The sequence below is a fragment of the Nelumbo lutea genome, chromosome 5 (assembly GCF_056320005.1).
Source record: "Nelumbo lutea isolate HS-2025 chromosome 5, American lotus-T2T, whole genome shotgun sequence".
Lineage (NCBI taxonomy): Eukaryota > Viridiplantae > Streptophyta > Magnoliopsida > Proteales > Nelumbonaceae > Nelumbo > Nelumbo lutea.
Genome location: NC_142688.1, coordinates 62,984,739 through 63,006,435, shown reverse-complemented (window position 1 = coordinate 63,006,435; position 21,697 = coordinate 62,984,739). Strand labels below are relative to the sequence as shown.

General features: G+C 39.1%; 1 protein-coding gene across 8 annotated transcripts in view; it reads right to left on the bottom strand.

The window, feature by feature from the left end:
* UPF3 (Smg-4/UPF3 family protein) overlaps nucleotides 1–21,697 on the bottom strand; it is a 56,003-nt gene that overhangs the window by 24,718 nt on the left and 9,588 nt on the right. For all 8 annotated transcript variants that reach the window (XM_088945217.1, XM_088945213.1, XM_088945210.1 and 5 more), the window contains exon 6: nucleotides 4,253–4,366. In XM_088945217.1, the coding sequence (XP_088801343.1) occupies nucleotides 4,253–4,366 (114 nt within the window). The remainder of the gene's footprint in view (nucleotides 1–4,252; nucleotides 4,367–21,697) is intronic.

Below are 21,697 nucleotides of genomic sequence, written 5' to 3'. Positions count from 1 at the left end.
GACCCTTCCCTCTTTGTGTGGCCCACAAAAATTGGTAAAACAATGTGGAGGTGCATTAGAGCTGCTGCTTTGTGGACAATTTGGGAAGAAAGAAATGTGAGGATTTTCCAAGAAGAGAGAAATATTCAAAACGTAAAGGACTGCATTTTGAACAGGGCAATCCATTGGCTGAGATCATTGGATTCTTTTAAAACATTCCTCTGATGACATTTGGAGGAACTGGATTGTTGTGGCTAGTAGCAGTAACAGGAAGAACAGGGTACCAGCTGTGTGGGTCTCTCCTTCAGAAGACTGGACAAAGCTGAATTTCGATGGTAGAAGCCAAGGAAATCCGGGTTCATCAGGGATAGGTGGGGTGCTAAGAGATAAAGATAGTAATATATTAGCTTTATTCTCAGGCTCCGTGGGTATAGGAGACTCCATTAGAGCTGAGCTTCTAGCAGCAGTACAAGGTATTCAGATTGCAGACCAGTTAGGAGTACCGAATTTGCTTATTGAAGGAGACTCCAAAGTCGTTGTGGGCTGGTTAAAAAATCCAGCTTCAGTTATTTGGTGCTACAGGGATCTTATGAGGAAAGCTAACTGGTTTTCAAGGAACATGACTGTTAATTATCAGTGGGTGGGTAGAACAGCTAATACCATAGCAGATGGGTTAGCTAAACAAGGGGAATCAAGGGAACATTTATTCTGGGCAGCGCTGTAAACTTTCTTTTCCTAGTCTGAGGTGGTACTTTGTTGTTGTTGTGGAGAAGTACTAGCTCGTGCCTCTCCTTGGGCAGGCTGAATTGTAATATCATTCTGATTATCATGAATAAATTTTCAATCATTTATCAGAAAAAAAATAGTAATACAATAGATATTATTAGACTAAATTATTATACTATGGTTTATATATTAATATTATTGTTTCATACTAGTTTCTTTATATTTTTTTCTTATTTGTTTGGATTCAATTAACACACAAATCAGTGACATAGTCAACCCTTTAGGACTTTTTCCTTTATTGTTTTTCTTCTCATAAATATGTTGATTTTCAATCTTCTAATATGGGGTTTATACTTATTTCATGAGGATTATGATAATCTATACTATATATAACGCAAGGTAGTCCCCGTGAACCACCCTCTCCCCTTCTTCCTCCTTAAATTCTCTCTCCTTTCTACCTTACCCATTCCTGGCTCTCTCATTCATTCTTTCTTAGTCATCCCTTCCACCCAGCCATCCCATTAAACCACGCCACATGGCAAGCCTCTTTCCTCCATCTCTTCCCCTTTGGATAACCCAAATTAAGTATATGTGTTACTCTTGCTATGTTTTCCATTTTTACTTTCCATTTCTTACCATTCTTTCCATTTTTCATGAAGTTGAGCCATCAACACAGAGGTAATGTTCAAAACTGCAGAAGGCTCTCTCAGGTATGGAACAGATAATATTTTCTGTTCCTCCCTCACAGATTCCATGGTTTTTATTCTACCTAATATTTTTCAAATCAAACGTTTTTGCCTCATAAAACTGTGAGTTTAACAAATCAATCCCTTTTGCCTCATCAATAGAATTGGAACGGAGAAAATCATTTCTGCCTCATCAATTTTTAACCGAGGTACACCCCTCATCTCCTAGTTTACATTGGTAGATAGGGAAGGGGAACACTGGACACTATGTCAGCTGAAAGTATTGCCATTCCAAATGTTGAATTCTATTTTGTATTCACAAAAAATTCCAAGGAATATTTTGGATAACAACAAGGGCCCTTTAATTGACCCTAACAGGATGATCTGTTGTGGATCGCAATGGGGTCAAGAAGATGAAAATTACAGGTTGGGTATTCAAGTGTCCCTCAACGCATGACTATGTGTGATTTATCTGGGTCAAATAAAAACTTGGACCTCTTCGCCCATCTATTACAAAACACCTCTCTCTAAAATATGAATCATTAAATTTGAAATTCCAACTGAGTGCCAGCCTACCTCAACAGATTACTTACAAGCATAGTTGTCAAGGTGACACCTAGGCGACAAGGCGCCCATTAAGGATTGCCTCACCAAATCGCCAAGCAAATTTTTACTTCCTACTATAAAATACTTTTTTGTTTATTCTTTTTTGAGATTATAATTTCTTTTGTGTGTTTATAATGTCTATTAATAATAGACATTATTAAACTAGAATAATCATTTTGTGTGTTTATATACTAATTTCTTTTTATTATTTTCTTCTTTATTAGGGTTTAATCAACACAAACATTGCTAAATGCTGTATTGAACCCTCAAAGACTTCAAAACCTGAACCAATAAGGAAGAACTTAAAGTTTTATCTGATCAGCACATTTTTTTCTTCTTTTCCTATAACAAAAATAAGGGTTCAGCCCCTGTATTTTTTGAATTTTATTTTCCTTCTTTTTCTTCTCATGAATATCTTGATTTTCTATATCTAAATATAAGCCTTATACTTCTTACGAAAACTATTTTTTGAATTTTATGAAGGAAATATGGTTATGGTACCTAGGGAACTACTACCCTAGGATCTATGTTTTCGACAAGTCCCCTGTAGCCTAACCATGCCTTGCCACCTTGAAAACTATACTTACAAGGGGCAACCTCTCTCAGAAAGGTGCTGTTCTGGATTCAACTAGCTGTACTCTTTGCGAAGGACAACTGCATCACCTTTTGATGCATTGCAGACATTGCAGTTACTCCTCAGAGATCTGAAACAGAATTACCAACTTGTTTGAAGTGCAAAGCCAATGTCCAGGATCAGTAGAGGACTTTGTAAAGGGTTGGAGGGTGGAAGGACCGAGTAAAAGAGGAAAATTAGTCTGGAATCTAACCCCAGCAGTGGTATTCTGGTGTCTTTGGAAAGAAAGAAACACTTGGGTCTTCAAGAGCAAGATAAGTTCGGTTGATTCTACTTTTCAGAAAATTGTGGGGAAAACGTTTTCTTGGTTGTCTGGTCAAAGGCTATTTAGGAAAGTAGATTTTGAATCCTTTTTTGTACATGATAAGCTGTTTGTAAAGCAGGGTGGGGATAAAGGTTAGAGGGAACAGTTTTTATATTGCTCCCTTAGTACATCATCTTGCTGAAAATTTTTTGTTCATATTAATACAATGATACTTTACCTTCTCTCCAGAAAAAAATAAATAAAATAAAATTCCAACTGGGTGTCTCTCTATTTCCATCAAAACTCTTCCTATTTGTAGCAGTAAATTTTGAAAAATGACTAACCATGACTCGAATGGGAACTCAGGCATCGATTCGATGCTGATAATAAAGATCAATACAGTGGACTTGAAGGGATCGTAGACTTTGGAGGTGTAAACAAAAGTGATGCCACTATTGACAGCATGGTGGATGAGAGTCTTCCTTGGGCTAAAACCTATAATCCCTGGAAACCCAACTTCATTCTTCCTACACTTGAATGAAAACTCAGGCATTGATCCAATGCTGGTAATAAAGATCAATATGGTGGACTTGAAGGAATCGTAGACTTCGGAGGTGTAAACAAAAGTGATGCCACTATTGACAGCATGGTGGATGAGAGCCTTCTTTGGGCTAAAACCTATAATCCTTGGGAACCAACTTCATTCTTCCTACACTTACCATGCTCAAAACTTAAGACTCAACTGAACACCTTCCTCTACTTGTTTAGCCATTGAGAGTAGCATCTAGTATGAGATCCCTCTTATTATTTCTGTGGTTTTAATCTCCTTTCCCTTATATAAGCTTAACTCCCATATTCTTCTGTTGCTCCAATACAATGGTGTAATCTCAAGGGATCGAGCTGTCCAATAACCAAGACTACACCATCTTCAATTTGATTGAATTACTAGAAAGGGTAGCTTGATTTCTTGGACGAGAACTCTACAGCAGTTCTTACACTTGTGAGGATCACTCTATCAGGAAGAGTTTTATCTCTTTCTTGTAGTTTTGGGTCTAATATGATCTGGTTCAAATCGCAAAATCAATCTTGAGGAGAAAAGCATGTTTTCTCCCATGCAATTTTGCTATTCTCCTAAGCAAATTATTGGATTCTCGAACCCTACTTAGGTAACTTTTGAACGGAAAATTCACCCCTTGTGATAGTCACATCTTTCAATAATAATGTAAAATATTAAATAAAAGTTTTCTCTAAAAGCATATGAACTTGGTGTCATAAAATAAAAAATAATAATAAAAACAAACGTATTAATACATCCAATTCCATTATAACAATTTTTGTACATATGAAAAACAAATATAAGAATAATTTTTTTCATACCATTGAGGTGGAGACCCTTCTCTTCTCAGAACCTCTTTTGGTGGAACTTGACCCAGAACTACCAGGTGAAGCTCCTGTGGCTCGTCTGCTAAGCTTCCCATTAGATAATGACCTCTGCCACAAATCATAAATAAAAACTCAGCAGATAATTTTTAAGTTGAAAAAGAAACATAAAATTTAATTTACAATGCCAACACAAAGACAGGTTCTAATCTGAGAACAGGAAAGCATTCAGGCTTCTTTAAACCCAGGTTTTAATATTTTTGAAAAAACCGGAAGAATCGGTCAAAACCTGGCAGAACCATTGGAAACTGGCCAAGTTTCAATGATCCAACCAGTTTTCACGACCCACCCACGTCACTAAATCCATATAAACCTCAAAAATGCAAATGGGAAATTAGAATTTAAAACATTGGTTGTAACTTTGGTAATCTGGGGGATTTTGGTGTAGGGGGACTGGGGAGTAATTAGAGATCATAACAGCACCATTTTACTTGCTGCCAAACAGTAGTATATTGGTTACAAAAACAGGAAGATATTCCATGGAGGTTCAGGTCTTTGGTTAGACATGCGCAATCTCTATAAGCTATACTATAACAAGGCTCTAACTAGTAGACTTAATCATGGTATTCATCATGACAAGCCTCATTTTCTGCATTTGTCCATTTCAATAAGCTAAATAGAGCATCATCTCTTCTACGTTGAATCAAGGGCTCTACCCCATCATTCATTCCTTTTTTTTTTTTGAAAAGGCAAAGTATAGTCTACCCCATCATTCATTCCTTTTTTTTTTTGATGAATGAAGATAATTTTATTAAGCCAGAAAATTAAGGCATTACAGGAAACCCATGAAGAGGCACGAGCTATTACCTCTTCTAACAAAGTATTACATCAAGTTAAAAACAGGAATAGACAGAAATAAAATTACAGTGCAGCCCAAAATAAATATTCCCTTGAAGCCCCTTGCTTAGCTAACCCATCCGCTAAGGTATTTGCTGATCTTCCCATCCAAAGAGAGGTAACAGTCATGCTTCTTGTGAGCCAATTGACCTTCCTCAATAAGCCTCAGTGCTGCCACGTGGCTGAAGCTGGATCTGTCAGCCATCCCATGGAATGACATTGAGAAGGGGAGGATAGAGAGCCAAGATACAAGTCTGGCCATAATATACTGGACTTAACACCCCATGCTCTTTCTTATCTTTTCTAAAGATTCTATCTTTTCTCTCAGACCATATAGTGCTGATTTCTGCTGCTGGCATAGCTCTCCAAATGTATTTGCCTTTTTTTGATAAACCCGGAAAGTACCAGCTTTTAAACAGATCCTGTACTGTGCCCAGCATTACCCAACAAACACCAACAGCATCAAGGAAATGAGACCAGATGTTCCAAGCAAACTTGCAATGAATACAGAGATTGTCAACGGATTCCTTGTCAAGACTACAGATTCCACAACTAAGGTCATCTAAACTGGTACCTCTTCTTGCCAGGTTGCTTCTTGTTAAGCATTTCCCTAATGCTGGGGCCAACATCAAGAAGTTTATTTTGGATGGAGATTGAAGGCTCCAGATCTGTTTACATGGGAAGTCAGTTGCCCTTTTAACAATTAGACCTTCAGCAAAAGACCTAACCAAGAACTTTCCATCAGCAGTCCAATTCCAGATCCATTGGCCTTCTGACTGGGGTGTAATGGAAAAGTATTTAGGCTACTCAGCAAGTTCACAACTTCTTCCACTTCCAGTCTTAGAGAGGAAACTTCCCTTCCAAAGACCCCTCATCTAGCCATTTGTCCTTCCAGAAGCAGATTCTTCCATCATCTCCTAACTTGAATCCCACTCCTTTTAGGACATTAGAAAGTGTTTTCATTACAGCTTTCCATATGGAGCATCCGTCGGAGGGCAAATTGATAGCAGTCATCCATCCCCCTGGTTGTAAACCATATTTAGATGCAATGAGTCTCCTCCCTCCACCAGCAGTTTTCTTCCACTCCAAATCTCCAGATCCACTTTCCCAGTAAGGCTGTATTGAAGGTTTTAATTCTTCTCAGCCCCAAACCACCTGAATTCCGTGGGGTGCAAATCTGATCCCAAGCGATCATATGAATTTTTTTTTTCATCTTCCCACCCTTTCCATAAAAATTCTCTTTGTAATTTTTATATTCTCTTAGCTATTGAGTTAGGGATAGGGAAGAGGGATAGATAATAGGTTGTCAGGTTTGCAAGAGTACTTTTAATCAAGGTCACTCTTCCCTCTTTTGAGAAGTATTTTGCCTTCCAAGAAGTGAATTTCCCCTCGAGTCTTTCCAACACTGGCTCCCAAATTGCTGTAGAAGAGAACTCTGCACACAATGGCAGACCAAGAAAGGTAACTGGGAACCTGTCCACTTCACCCCCTGGATTAATTTCAATGCACTCCCAAAGTCCAGACTGTCCCGCACTATTGATGAATTGGGTCAGGACCTCCATCACACAAAGGAAAAGAAGAGGTGACAAGGGGTCTCCTTGGCGAATGCCTCTTGAATTTTTGAAGAACCAGAGGAATTTCCATTAATTATAACAGGAAATTTTGGTGAAGAAAAACATACTTTCATCCAGTTTCTCCACTTCTGGCTGAAGTTCATTTTTCAAGAATGAAATTTAGGCATCTCCAATTAACATGGTCATAGGCTTTTTCAAGATCCACTTTACACAGAATTCATGGTTTTCCTGCCCTACTTGAATCAATCACTTCATTGGTAATTAAAACACTGTCCAAGATTTGTCTTCCCCCAACAAAAGCACTCTAATTTTCTGAAATTACACTTCCTAGATTTTTTTTTAATCTCTCAGCCAGCACTTTTGCAAGAAGCTTAATAGAAGCTATTCAGCAAGCTTATTGGCCTGAAGCCTTTGAGGTTTATTGCCCCTTCCACCTTTGGAATTAAAGTAATGAAAGTGGCACTCAAGCTTCTCACCAAAGAAGCAGATTCATGAAATTCCTGAAAAGGCCTTTAAGATATCAGTTCTGATAACATTCCAACATTTCTTCTAAAAAATATTTGTTCATCCATCAGGCCCTAGGGATTTATCCAAATCCATTTTCTTAATAGCTTCCCAATTTTCGTCTTTCAAAAAAGGTTTTTCCGAATCCTCTTTTTCAGCTTCGTTTAAAATTTTAAACTGTATCCCTTCAAGTAGAGGCCGGGCTCTTCCAAGGCTCCAAAAACAAAGATTTGTAGAACTTTGTGGCAATGGTTTGGATTTCACTCGGCTGCTCCCCTATCTGACCATCAAATTCCAGCCTATTAATATTGTTTACTCTGTATCGTGCATTAACCATCCTATGAAAAAATTTGGAGTTTTTGCCCCCACCTTTAGCCACTTCACTTTTGCTTTCTGCCGCCAGTTTATTTCATCCTTACAGGCTAGTTTATCAAAGATGATTTTTGCTTCATCTCTCTTTCTTCTCTCCTCTTCAGAAAACACTCTCCGTTCCACTAATTTATCCAACTCCTTATCAGCTCCAGGCACTCTTATCTTTTTTTGCTCTGTCAAAACGGATTTTCCTATTCTCCAATTTTTATGACGGCCTTAATTTCCCCTAGTTTCTTGGCCGGCACAAATGAACTTGTTCCCTCCGCTTGAACTTCAGCCCACTGAATAGGGCAGTGATCTGATAATGGGCGGTAAAGCTTCTTGCTTTGTACCCAGAAAGCTATCCTCCCAATCAGCAGAGATTAAGAATCTATCACGCTTCACCTAAATTGGGTCCTCCTGATTGTTGGACCAAGTAAATTTTGCACCTGAGAGGTGAATCTACCAACTGATAACTGATTATAAAGTCTGAGAAGTTCCACATTGCCCTTGTTCTACACTGACCTTTATTTTCTTCTATAAACCTGGTAACATTGAAGTCACTACTAATTTTCCATGGTATTGTTGAGTTTCCTCTCATCTCAGCCAGCTCCTCCCAGAAAGACTGTCTTTCCCTACTAATATTTGGCCCGTAGTCATTAGTAACTTGGCAACACACACACCCCTTGTAATTCTAAAACTACTGTAACTGAGAAATCCCACACTTTAAGAGAGATTTTCTTAAATTTGAAAGGATCCCTCAATGTTAGAATTTCCCCCAACACTTCCCACTGCAGGTTTCCCCACCCATCTCACCTGCCCTTTCCCCCAAACACTTCAAATTAAACGAGCATTGATCTTTTCAATTTTTTATTCTTGAATGAGTACCACCCTTGCCTTCCATTTTCAAGGCCTCACTCTCCATCACTCTCCTTCTTCCTGACCCTAACCCTCTCACGTTCCACGACAAAAACTTAAAATCCATCTAAACTGAAGGATAAAGATCTCCTGCTTCCTCCCCTCCTTCCCACAACCTTCCCCTTTGCCGCCTCCTTTCTACCAGCCCCCATGAGAGACACTTTGTTGCTTTGTTGTCCTTTCCCTGTCCACCCCCTTTTTTTGCAATTCTTTTCCCTTTCTCCTCTAAAATCCTTTGCTCAATCCCTTCAGGGCCTTATTGAAGAAGTGGCTATGGAGATTTAGTTTAGGGACAGAAAAATTCTTTATGGAGGAGGGTAGTGGCTGGGAAATATGGGGTGGTGAGATTCGGGTGGGAGTCTAAGGAGGTGAGGGCATCATATGGGGTGAGTGTGCGGAAGGGGATTATGAGTTTTAACAGGGAATTCATAAACCTAACAAGTTTTCTAGTGAGGGATGGATCAAAAATCATATTTTGGGAGGATAATTGGTGTGGAGTGGGTAAGCTGAATGATGTCCAAGACTGTATAGGCTCACCGAGGCTGATGTTGCCATCAGTGACTTCCATGAAAGAAGGGCAGATCAACTGGTTTGGAGTCTGAAATTTAGGAGGCCTCTGCCGGATAGAGAAGTGGAAGAATGTATATCTCTGTTAGAAAAATTAGAAAGTACAAAAATTTCAGATCAACAGAGGGATGAGCTTTGGTAGAAGGAATGTAAAAAATGGAAGATTTTCGGTTAAATCATGTTACATGGCTCTTAGCAGGTCCAACACAGACTTAAATCAGATTTAAGGTATTTGGGCAAACCCAGTTCCTCCAAGAGTTGAGGCTTTGGCATGGCTGGTAGCCATGGATAGTGTTTTGACAGTTGATCATCTGAAACCAAGAGGTTTCCAAATGACTAATAGGTGTTGTCTGTGCGAGGAGCAGGAGGAAAATGTCACGCATTTATTTACTTTCTGCAAGTTCTCTGGATTCGTGTGGAGAATGTTTACTGTTATGTTCGGGGTTACTAGCTTTCATCCAGCTTCAGCTGCAGAAATTTTCTCCACGTGGCCTAGGCTGAGTGGAAGCAAGAAGGCGATGGTGATATGGAGCTGCATTTCATTTGCAATATGCTGGAGCATATGGAAGGAGAGGAATAGAAGAATATTCGAGGATAAAGCTTACAGTATGGACAGGATGATAGCTGCTGTTCGCAGATCTGTGGCAGACTGGGTCTTGGTTCTCCCAGAGTTTAGATAACTTGACGGACTTGGGGTAGGGGAGATTTTGGATTTTCAAATATGTAATGTTGAAAACATACTTTAAATTTTCAGTCAGTTTTGTATATGGGTGATTACTTGTCAACCATCAGATTGCAACCTTCTCTTTTTTGATTGAATGAAAGTTTTTATTAACTTATCAAAAGAATTAAAAGAACTCCTCTGCCTTCCTTTGTTTTATACCTTTTTCTATTTTATATACAGCAGCCAAATAGGTTCCATCACAAACTCTTAAAGCAACAGTATGACCACAACAGACTATAAACATATTCTATATTATTTCAAATAATTACAAATACAAGCAAACAAATAATGCTTCAAAAAAAGTTTTTGGTCAACCTAGTCAATGTTTAGTAGTCTTAGGAAGAGACATCATGAATATCAACCAACTTTTATTTTGATAATTGAAAATATCAACTAACTTATAGTGATGCAGTTTGTGAAGCCCTCATCAAATTACCAGCCAATGACTAGTTAACACATTGATACTTCAGAATCTCTAACCATATCTCCTTGTTCTAATTCTAAGGACACTTTTCTAGCAAAGTCTTCATTGCCTAAGAACAACAGACCCAGCATATTGCCAATTTGAACAACTCCATCCACTAGAGTATCAATTTCCAACTTTTTACTTGATAAACTATAATATCCGAGTAGTTTAACAAAAGTACCATATGGACCATATCATGTTGGATACTTCATATTTTCATATAAATTGTGTACCATTTACCATATCATGTCATGCCCTTGCCATATCCAAGTAACAGTTGAAATTTTTCATCAACTAGAGAGAAGTTCCACATCTTTTTTTATAATTAAAGTATATTCGATATCCAAAAACAAAATCTGATACAAGCAGCCCAAAGAGAGGTGTTAGGTGGGGCCCCACTCTTAAAATTAATACAACACCAAGAAACTAAGTAAGAAAAATAAGAAAAAACAAGACTACAGGGCAGCTCGATAAAGAAGATCCCTGTTTGCTGAAATGTGCTCTTATCCTCTGCGACTGCATCCTGATTTTGAACAATAATTGATTCTTCATAATGTTTAACCTGTTCACTATACACAGCACCCCCAGCTTTCTTTTTAAGTTTCCAAAAGTCATGCTGAGCTTTTTTACATTTTGGTATTGTAAGCCAGAGCTAACAATCCTGGGTGTATCCAGTCTCATATATTCTTTTAATTTTTAGAACAATTCTCTCTGTCAGTTATTAGAGTAATCTTTTACAAGTTCCAGCTCTGCAAATTCCACTATTTAACCTCAAAAACATTTTGGGGATATGAACCAAGCATTGATTCATGGACCCTCTTGAATGTCCATCTCTGCCTTAATTCCAATGAGAAAACCTAACAAGATCCTCTGGTTAACAAACCTACATCAGTGCAGAACCATGACCACTCTTCCAGTAGTCACTTCCACCTAACCCCTTTTAGACCACTCTGCACATTCATTCCCCCTGCCAAATCTCTATATTCTGTGTTTAGAAAACCGGACCGGACTGGTCGGTCGGACCGATTGAACCGTGACCCTGGACATTGGCCGGTTTGGTCATACCCCAATAACCACACGTCCAAAAACCGGTTGACAGGCCGATTTAACCAGAAAACCAGTGAACCAGTCCCAGTTTTGTGAAACCACCAGAGTCCTTAGCAATTGAAATTCTAAAATGTGTTTGGTAAGACTTGAACCCATGACCTCAAATTTCTATATATTGCTTAATTACCATTAGTCCACCTCTTTACTTGGGTTAATTAATGACTTTATTGTACATATTACTTTATTATACACATATTTTAAATAAAATGTAAATTCAGAGACACAAACCCGTCATTTCTTTAAAAATTAAGGAACTTGACATCTAACTACCACATTTAAATATACTAAAAGTTATAAAATATATTCTATATAGTATTTACATGACCTGTAGTGTATATATATATGGTATATGCCACATCATCATGATTCAATCCCGGCTGAACCTCTGACCCGTGAACCTCGCCATTCTCTGGTTCTATGCCCGGTCTAGTTTCCTGAACATTGTCTATACTAATTGTACTATTTTTTTTTTGATAAATGATACTAAATTGTACTATCCACTTCGGTGGACACCACATCATCTGAATTAATAACCAACATGGGGACTCAAAAACAGCGATATCTTGTGACCAATTCAAGCAGTAATGTTCCTTGGATCTACAAACATCCATTAAGGGAGATAGTAAGCATAGCAAGGGAAATTAATGCCCTGACCACATGGATCAGGAGAACTGCAAATGGATGGTCGATTCCCTAGCTAAACAGTTTGGGCTTTATTGTAACATTTGTTGGTGCAATGTCTGCTTGCTATCTGTCGTATTTCTGTATTTTGAATAAAATTCTCATTTTGCTGATCAAAAAAAAAAAAAAAAACAAGTTGGGCCAAATGTGAACCTTAATACCTCTAAAATATTGAGAGACCCACTACTAGCCCCCCACATGAGCACTTAACCTCTCACATGGTGACAAGGAATTTGGGGATATTGGGAGACTACAGACACAGTCTATCATCTTCTACTTTGACCCCAACTCTCCCTGGTGTAAAACAAATGCAGCAGAAACGTACAAAGAAGGGCAAAATGAGCTTTGTTTGGCAGCCCTGCAACTCCAAAACAAGTAGTTCCCCTAATCAGCCAAATCCCAGCTATGATAGACAAAGGGAAGAAGGAAGAATGATGCTTGGACTGTGGCTACGATTCCAGCAACACTTGAAGTATTGGGAGACTGAAAACTAATAGGGCGAGGGAGCTTGACAGAGAGAAGCTGTTCCTGGAGGAGGATGACAACAGAAGTAGACGTAGATAAGAACCAGGGAGAGGAGGAACCTATACTGGTTCACCATCAAATACAGGATATTCATATAATGGAACAGAACTCTTACCAAAGGCCAAATGAAGAAAATCCAATAAGGGGTGAGCAGCATGCTGGTCCAAATGAGAATAGTCTAACTTTGTGGGAATTTCCCCAGTAGAATACCAATGGAAAGGAGAATAAAAATGCCCCTTCTGCCCAGACAGAAGTTATTGCATTTGATACCTCAGATGTAGCCTTATGTTTACGTCTCCAGGTACTTGTGTCAATTTGGCTTTGATTATTAATGTTTCTCCTATGCCTATAACAAGTTGTGCAGGATGATTCTCCATGAGGCGTCTGAGAACCAGATGGTGGAAACCACTGGTTATCATAAGACAAATGAAACAGATAATGAACTGGCTGAGTGGATTTGACAGCTAATAATTGAGTTGCTAGAGGAATTAAAAAAGGAATAGGTGTATGGAAAGATGGAGGCCATGGAAGTACTGGATGGTGAGAGATCAGAGGACAAGCCAGAGTCAAAGGATAGAGGGGATGACGAAAGAGAATGGAAGAAGAATTAGATCAAATCAGTGTTTTAAAAACGCAAGGCACAAAAAAAAAAGCACAAGGGGCATTTTGCAACAGGGCAAAAATACAAAAAATTCAAGAAATGCCAAAAAAAATATGAAAAGGCAAAAATGCAAAAACAAAATATTAAAAAATAACTATCAAAATATAAATAAAAATATAAGCTTAATTTCAAAATAAATATTTTAAAAAACCTATTATCTAAAATTAAAATATTTTTAAGCATATAAAACATTTTTAAGCATGTAAAGCCCACAATTTTTTTTTCCTCAATAATCAATTGCATTTCTTTTTTTTGAGCAAAGGTAATGTATATTAGTATTAATCAATAGGTCCTTTGTACAATGAGAAGCTGTACAAAAAATAAAACAAACCAGAAGGACCTTAAAAAAAGGCCATCCTAAAAATAGTACAAGCAGATGTATTATCTAAAATTAAAATACATAAGCATATAATGTTAAGTGCATTCAAATGAAAAATTAAAAATAAAATTAAACATATAAAACATTTTTAAGCATGTAAAGCCCACAATTTATTTTTTTCCTCAATTGCATTACTTTTTTTAGCAAAGGTAGTGTATATTAGTATTAATCAATAAGTCCTTTGTACAATGAGAAGCTGTACAAAAAACAAACCAGAAGGACCTTAAAAAAAAGGTCATCCTCAAAAAGTACAATCAAATGTATTAACAAAAATTAAAATACATAAGCATATACTGTAAAGTGCATTCAAATGAAAATTTAAAAATAAAGTTAAACATATAAAACATCTTTAAGCAAGTAAAGCCTATAATTTATTTTTTTCCTCAATTGCATTACTTTTTTTTTAGCAAAGATAATGTATATTAGTATTAATCAATAGGTCCTTTGTACAATGAGAAGCTGTACAAAAAACAAACCAGAAGGACCTTAAAAAAAAGGCCATCCTCAAAAAAGTACAATCAGATGTATCATCTTTAAAATCTGTATAAATAGACAACCAACTTCTAACAAACTCTATGGCCATGTTGACCTCGGCTTCAGAGGAGACTTGCCAAGGGAATGGAGGACGAGCAAACCTTCCCTTTCTTTTCTTTTCTTTTTATCAGCAAACCTTTCCTTTCTTTGTCATCCCTAGTACATGCCATGCCTCCAAGCATGCTTTAACTGAGGCAGGCATGCACCAACTTATCATCAGAATCTTTGTAAAGTAGCTCCAAGACAAACTTGCAGTGTAAAAACAGATGATTAACTGATTCCGTCCCCACACTAAAGGCTGCACCTCAGGTCATTGCAGATAAATCCTCTCCTTACCAGCATCTCTTTGGAAAGACATTTCTCCAAAGCAGCCACCCATACAAAAAGATTTAACTTTTAAGGTGCCACTGTCCCCCTCAATTGCATTACTTTAAATAGCTAATGTGATGTAAAACATCTTGCATTCTTGATTCTACAAACCGCCTAGGCCCCTCATAGCAATCCCAAACAAATCCATGTTAGGGTTTTAAATTCTTAATCCTTACACAAAAATAAATGATTTTATAAAGTAAATTTCCATTTAAGAACATATTTTACCAGAATGATGAATGAACAGCATTATAAAATCATTTATTTTTGTATAAGGATTAAGAATTTAAAACCCTAACATGGATTTGTTTGGGCTTGCCTCGAGGAGCTTGGTTGGGGGCCCATTAGGTTCCAAAAAGAACAAAAGGTGCACGCCTGGGATAAAGCGCAAGGCACAGCAGGCACACGCCTAGGCACACCAGGCCTGCACCTTTTGAAAGTGCTGCACCTAGGACCTAGGTTAGGTGCACCTTTTGCCTGAGCGCCTAGGCGTGCCTTTTAAATCACTGGATCAAATTGATAAAATTGCAGATAAATTGGAAGTCGAAATTAGAAATGTTGAGTCGAGAGTCTACTGCAGGAAGAGTGGAGAAAAGGAAGAAGAGTAAGTTAGAGAGTCAAAATTAAAGAAGTTCTTAGGAAGGAGAAACCAGGAATCATCAGAGGAACTACTAAGGAGATTCATAGTATCAGTTAAGCTCAAGAATGTCAAAGATAGATATAACTCAGTGCTGACAAATGTTGGACCTACTAACTATGGGGAAAGGAATGGGTTGTAAGAAAACAGGAAAAGCTCTATGCAACAAGGGGATTTTTTTGTTTTTTATCAATAACCAGAAATTTTCATTAATTATGGAAAAAGATACAAAGAAGCACCTCGGAGAGAGACGAACTCTCTTAGCTCTCTCCAAGATGACAGAAGATTACATAAATTACAAAACAGCCCAGAAAAGTTGATTCTTTCCCACCCCTTGCTTTTCCAAGGCATCAGCAAAAGCATTTACACTCCTTTTAACCAGCTGCAACTTGATCTCCATATTTTGTCTTATACACTTGAACTTCCTTCTTTCATTGACAAAGTTGCACACTTCCACCAACCAATCTCTTCTCTTCAAAGCCAGTTTACAACCAACTTTGAATCCCCTTTGATGATCAATCTTTTGATGTTCAGCTCCTTCACCTTTTGGATCCCTTCCGATTACAGACATTATTTCTACCCTCAATGAGTCTCCCACATCTATTGGCCCCAAGTAGAGAGCAATAATTCTTCCCTCCTCATTCCGAAAAGCACCTCCAATACCTAAAGGGCCCTAATTCCCCTCACTACTACCATCAAAATTCAACTTAATAAACCCACAAGGAGGTGGGAACCAAACCAGCCTGATAACAGCTTTTGAAAGAGAAGAATCAGCCACCTCCTTCCACTTCTTAAGCAAATCATTTGTGGAAATATCACCACAGCTACTCAAAGACTATACCAAATGGATCAGTCAGAAAAATTCTTTGATTCCTTTCTTCCCATATTGTCCAGCAACTGCTGCCCTTGTACACGTCACAGAATTCGCTCCCTTCTCTTCCTCCAATTGACAAATGAAGAATCGAATATTACGTATCAAAAAAAATGAAGAATCGAAAAAGCCTTGTACATTTGGCAAGGGGTTCCACCTGCACCCAAATAAAGAGAAAAACCATGCAATAAGGGGCTTATGGGATGGTCTTTGAGTAGCTTTGGTGGGAAGGACCAACCCAAGAGGATTTCCCAAGGAAAGGAAGAGTGGGGCTGGAAAAGGGCAGGATCTAGGAGTTTGAAAAAAAGAAGAGACAGAGTAAGTACGAGAAGAGAAAGGGATCCAAAATTCTCTCGTCTTTCCCAGAAAAAGGAATGAAGGCAGGGTTGATATTTTGCAGGAAACCAGCAAGATCATTTTCCAGCCAGTCAAATCTCTCCTAAAACCCAGATTCCAAGAAAGGTTACCATTTCCATGGACAGCCAAGTCAGCAATGGTTTTATTTTTGAATAAGGACAGACTATACAGGCGAGGATAAGTGGGGCAAAAAGGGGTCTCTCCCCACCACAAATCTTCCCAGAATTTCACCCTGTTCTACATTGGGGATCAACACTAATAATTGAGAATGTAGGCAAGACAGACATGATGGCTTTCCAAGGGCTCCTCAGGATGAGATTCCTAGAGATACTTTGAGTTCTAATAACCAAATGCTACAATGAATTGTTCTCAATGGGGAACCCCCTGCCCTTTGGTTAGTGCTGTTCTCTTATACCTTGTTAATATAAGATATTCTTCCTCAAACAACATTTGTTTCCTAATCATAAAAGAAAAGGAACTACAACTAAAATTACAAAACCAACTTCTTTATATATGGGCCAAGAATTTAGGACCCTAACATCAACTTGTTTAGGCTTGCCAAGCAGCTTGGTTGGGGATCCAGAGACAAACGCCCTCCCAGCCACTTAACTTGAAAAGGCACACTATTGGACCAACTGGCCAAGGCACACACCCGAGCTGAGGTGCAAGGTGCACCACGCATGCACCTTTTCTAAGGGGCTTGCCATTGCTTTTTTCTTGTCCTCCTCATCATCACTAACCTTGGATAGATCCATCTAACAAGCCTTCAACTAATGATGCAATCCAAAGCTTGTGTTAGATCCCTTTGTAGAATATCTCAATCAATCTTGGTTTGTGCTTGATTGCTCCTCCTTTCACTATTATTTATGCCATCCTAAGGTTTTAAGGGTTAACAACCCTTTGTCTGCTTTCCAAATAGCACTTGCATAGGTCTCCTATAGTCTTGAAAGTCAATTTGTTCCACAGATTGAAAGGCATCCCTCCAAATCCCTAATGCAACTGTGTCAAGAAAAGAGTGATTTAAGACCGAACTCAAGTTTGAGACCCATCAAAGATCAAAATTGATGTAAGCGCATATGGCAATGACCCAGATTGTGCCACGTGGCATCGGCCAGATCAGATCATGTCTGTTCATCTCTAACTACCTCCAACCACTCCATGGCAAGGTCAAGTATAAAAAGGGGAGCCCAGCTCAAGGTAAATCCATCTTGCTCACTCTTGCTCTCTTGCAATCCTGCTCTAGAGTGACCTCATCTGAGCCCTCGTCTCAAGCCTGGTCCAACACCTCTCCAAGCACTTGACTAACTTGACCGTCAAAGTCTCTGCCCCTAGGATAACACCCGGGGCCTCTGTCGTGTGCTCCTCTCCTACTCTCGGGTTGGACTCATTGGCCTCGAACAAAATCAAAGTTACCTTGTTGCCCTCGGCCCCATCCTTGGCAGCAACAATAATCAAACCCCATGGAAAGTTGATAGTTGAGGCTTCCAAATTCTTTAGAGATTCCACTAGGAATAGGAGAGTTTTGTTATTCTCAAAGGGTTTCATCAAAGATAATATGTCAACAGATAATAGGTCAACAAATCCTCCAAATTTCCCATATTAAAATCAACATATCAAAGTGCAAGTGTGAAACTTTTTTGGGGATTCACCTATAACATCATGAGAAATGTGTAGTAGTTTCCGGTTGTGAGGTCAAAACTTGGCCTCTAAAATACTTAAGCTTACTGTTAGAAAAATAAAAAATTCTTTTTGGAAGGCAATCATTGAAAGATTTTCAAAAAACCGTCTATGGTTGATTAGAGAGATTCTTCTTTTGGTGGTAAGGTTATACCTTTCCTCTTCTCTGGTTGGTAAAATTTTAACCAGGGTATTGGAATCTAGCAGTGAGACCAATTATAATTTTACTTCCTTTATTCATTATGTTTCTTTCTTTTTTGTCAACCACCATTGAAGCAATCTTCTTTTTCATTTCAAAGAAAAAACATTGAAGCGATCTCATTATGATCGCTCAAACATTGAAGCAAACTCTTTGTTTTAGGAAATGAATAGTCCTATCCCACAAGTAAAGATGAAAAGGTAGAGAAGGGAAGGTGCTCTGAAAAAAGGTTGTAGCGGATGTGAGGAAATCTGAGAAAATGGAAGAAAGGATGAAAGTTTTACATGCAAGTTTAGTAGAAATGGTAGTAGGAGGAGAAGTGGAGGTTAAAGATTTTGAGACTTGGGCAATGTTAGAATGGGGAAGAGAGTGATGGGAGTGAGGGAAATGCATACGGGTGTCTTGCTGCTCATGTTCCGCAGCAAACAGTTCGCAGAGCGGGTGCTGGAAGCTGAACAAAAAAAAGTGAAGGAGTTTGACTTAAGACTGGATTGGTGGTTCCCGACGGTTGGAGAGTTAAATAAGGTAAGAGCGAAGCACGTGGCATGGATTGGAATTGTTGGAATTCCTCTACATGCTTGGAGTATCGTCACGTTTGAAGAAATTGCTACTTCCTGTGCACATGGTAGAAATTGGATATATGGCTAGGATCGGATCCTAGCCGAGGTCAAAAACATAACTGATATTCCAGAAAAAATTGGTTCTGGACTACACAAGAGAAAGTTATGAGTTAAGACTAATAGTTGAAGGGTTGATGGTTCTTTCCAGGGGATGAGGAGGCCGTGGTGGACAGGAGATCATCCGGAGAAAAGGGAGTGGAAGGAGATGGATTGGGGTAATGGAAGACAAAGGGGGTATCAGTTGCAGAGCAAGGGAAGAGCCAAAGAAGGAAGGGGAGTCAAAAGGTTGCAGGGAGGAAAAGAGGATGAGCTAGCTTCACTTGTCAAAAGGGGAGTACAGGTGGATAGAGGGAAATAGAAACTTTCAGGTGAGAAGACAAGTGTCAGGTAAGGTGAGTGAGCCAAAGGGAGTTCAAGATTCGGGAGTAGGGGTGAACATGGAGGAGTTGGGGAACAGGCAACAACTAGTTGGGCTGCTCAAAAGAATGGGGATGGGGCCCACTAGCTTAAGAAGTTGTCGGTTGAGTTCAAAAGAAGAATTCTTGTAGTGGAAAACATGGCCTCAATTCCAAATCAAAGCCGGATAGAGGTTCCTGACAGTGAGCTTGTCCATCTTCATTCAAAAACCTCGTCGTAGTCCAATCGAAGAATCGTAGCATGGAAAAGAGGAAGAGCTCAGTGGGGGAGGTTATACCCACTGAAATAACTGCAACGATTAGTGAGAAAGGAAAGTCTTCTGAGGCAGCTACTGGGAATTCTCAAAGTCCCATTGCACAATCGATTGATGAGGTAAGACAGACAACTCTATGCCTTCTTTCCACTTCATCTTCTCTGCCTTCCCCATCTCTTTTCTCTGGGTGAAGGTGATTTGAACATTGGAGGAGATTGTGAGGGGTCGAACATAGAAGTACAAGAGGTGAGGGAAACTGGTTTAAAAAGGAAAAGACTGTGTGGGAAAAATAGTAGAACTTACAATAGAAGGTAAAGAACTAAGAAAAGTAAGGAATGAGAGGTGAAGAAAGGGTGCAAAAGGGGCAGGGGAAGAAGGAAAAAATCCAGGAATCAAAAGAGGAGATTGGAAAAAAGATCAACCTACAATAAGAGGAAGGGTGGATATCGATAGGTTGGTGGAGAGAGAAGTAGAGGTTGGTAAAACATTGGGTTCATTTTTTTCTAAGAGGAGAAAGGGCAGTAAAGAACGCTATAGAACAATTTGAGAGAAGCAAAAGGGAAGAACACATTAAGAAAGCTACCTATTGTGAAGAAGGGGTGGATATCGATAGGCTGGTGGAGAGAAAAGTAGAGGTTGGTAAAACATTGGGTTTATTTTTTCTAAGAGGAGAAAGGGTAGTAAAGAATGCTATAGAACAATTTGAGAGAAGCAGAAGGGAAGAACACATTAAAAAAACTACCTATTGTGAAGAAGGGGTGTGGGAGGAAGGAGAAACGAAGGAAGAGTGAAAGCATTAGAAAACATGCTCCTAAAGTGGTATTATCGTAAGAAACAAAGCTGGAGGCTTTTGATTTGATACTGAAGAGTGAAATTTGGGGTTCCAATAGTGGGGAATGGGTGGAGGTGCATGCAATGGGATTCTTGGGTGGTTTGGTGGTTATTTGGGATCCAAGGCTTCTTCAGAAGATTGGAAAATGAACATGAAGGTTCTCTATCTCAATTTGCTTTCAGATGGTGGAATGGGGTTGGCACTGGGGTCTGGCATATATGTATATGGTCCAAAAGAAGGGGCCCTTGGTGCCTGAGGAGAATTTCAACGTAGTAAGAAGAACGGGGGAGATGAAGGGGGGAAGGGATGGGAGAGAAAGTTTGAGAATGAGGAGGTTTGGAGATTTTTTCAGGAGGCACAGACTACATGATCCTCCAGTGTGGCTGCAGATTTAGGCCTTGTTTGGCGTGTCTTTCCGCGCCGTCTTTTGGCTGTTTACAAGTCGGGCAGACCACGCTGCAGACTTTTTCCGTATGGTTCGTAGCAGATCTAGCCACCAAAAGTCGGTGCGCTAGAAAGACACGAGAAGCCCATTTTGGGCTGATTTTGAGAAGCTCCAAATGGAACATTTTGCATCTTTCTCACTTTATTCTTGTGTGGAAAGACACAAAAAGACACGTGGTAGCCAAACTAGCTTCGGGCTGCTCAGATCTATGTGCAAAAGATCAATGCATCTTTTGACTATCAGAGCTACCAAAAAGACTTGCCAAACGGCCCCTTACTTGGACAAATGGGCAATATCCACCTAGTCTAATAAGGTTAGACAGATTTCTTTATTTTGGAGATTGGGAGGAGCATGTAGATGAAATGATACAAGAAGCTCTGTCGTTCTTTATGTCAGATCATAAGCAAGTGGTGCTCAAACAGTTTCTGGCGATTTACCAGCCCATTGAAGGGACCCAAGGAAGTTTTAAAAGGTCATGTGACCAGGCAGGTGGCGTCGATAAATGGTAAGCACAATCTTCGTCTTCTTCGTTGAGCCCAATGACCCGAAAATCACAAAAAGCAAACTCTGCCTATCCTAGAATCTCTTTAGAATGGGTTGCATCAGAGAGATTAACTAGGTGTCGCCGGAAAAACAAAACCCGAGGTGTATCAAGCAAAGTGAACCAGAGGAGAGTAAGCAGTATGGTTGCTCTAAAGAGGATGATTCCAGCGACACTGATTCAGACAACACACTAAGCTTAGGGAGTATCGACCTGAGTAGCTCGAGGAATGTTTTTGATGAAGATAGTTTGGGTACGAAGGTACTGTTTCAAGAGAATAAGGAAGAAGATGACTCACAAATAGTTGAGGAAAACTTTGTGAATTTTCTAGATCGC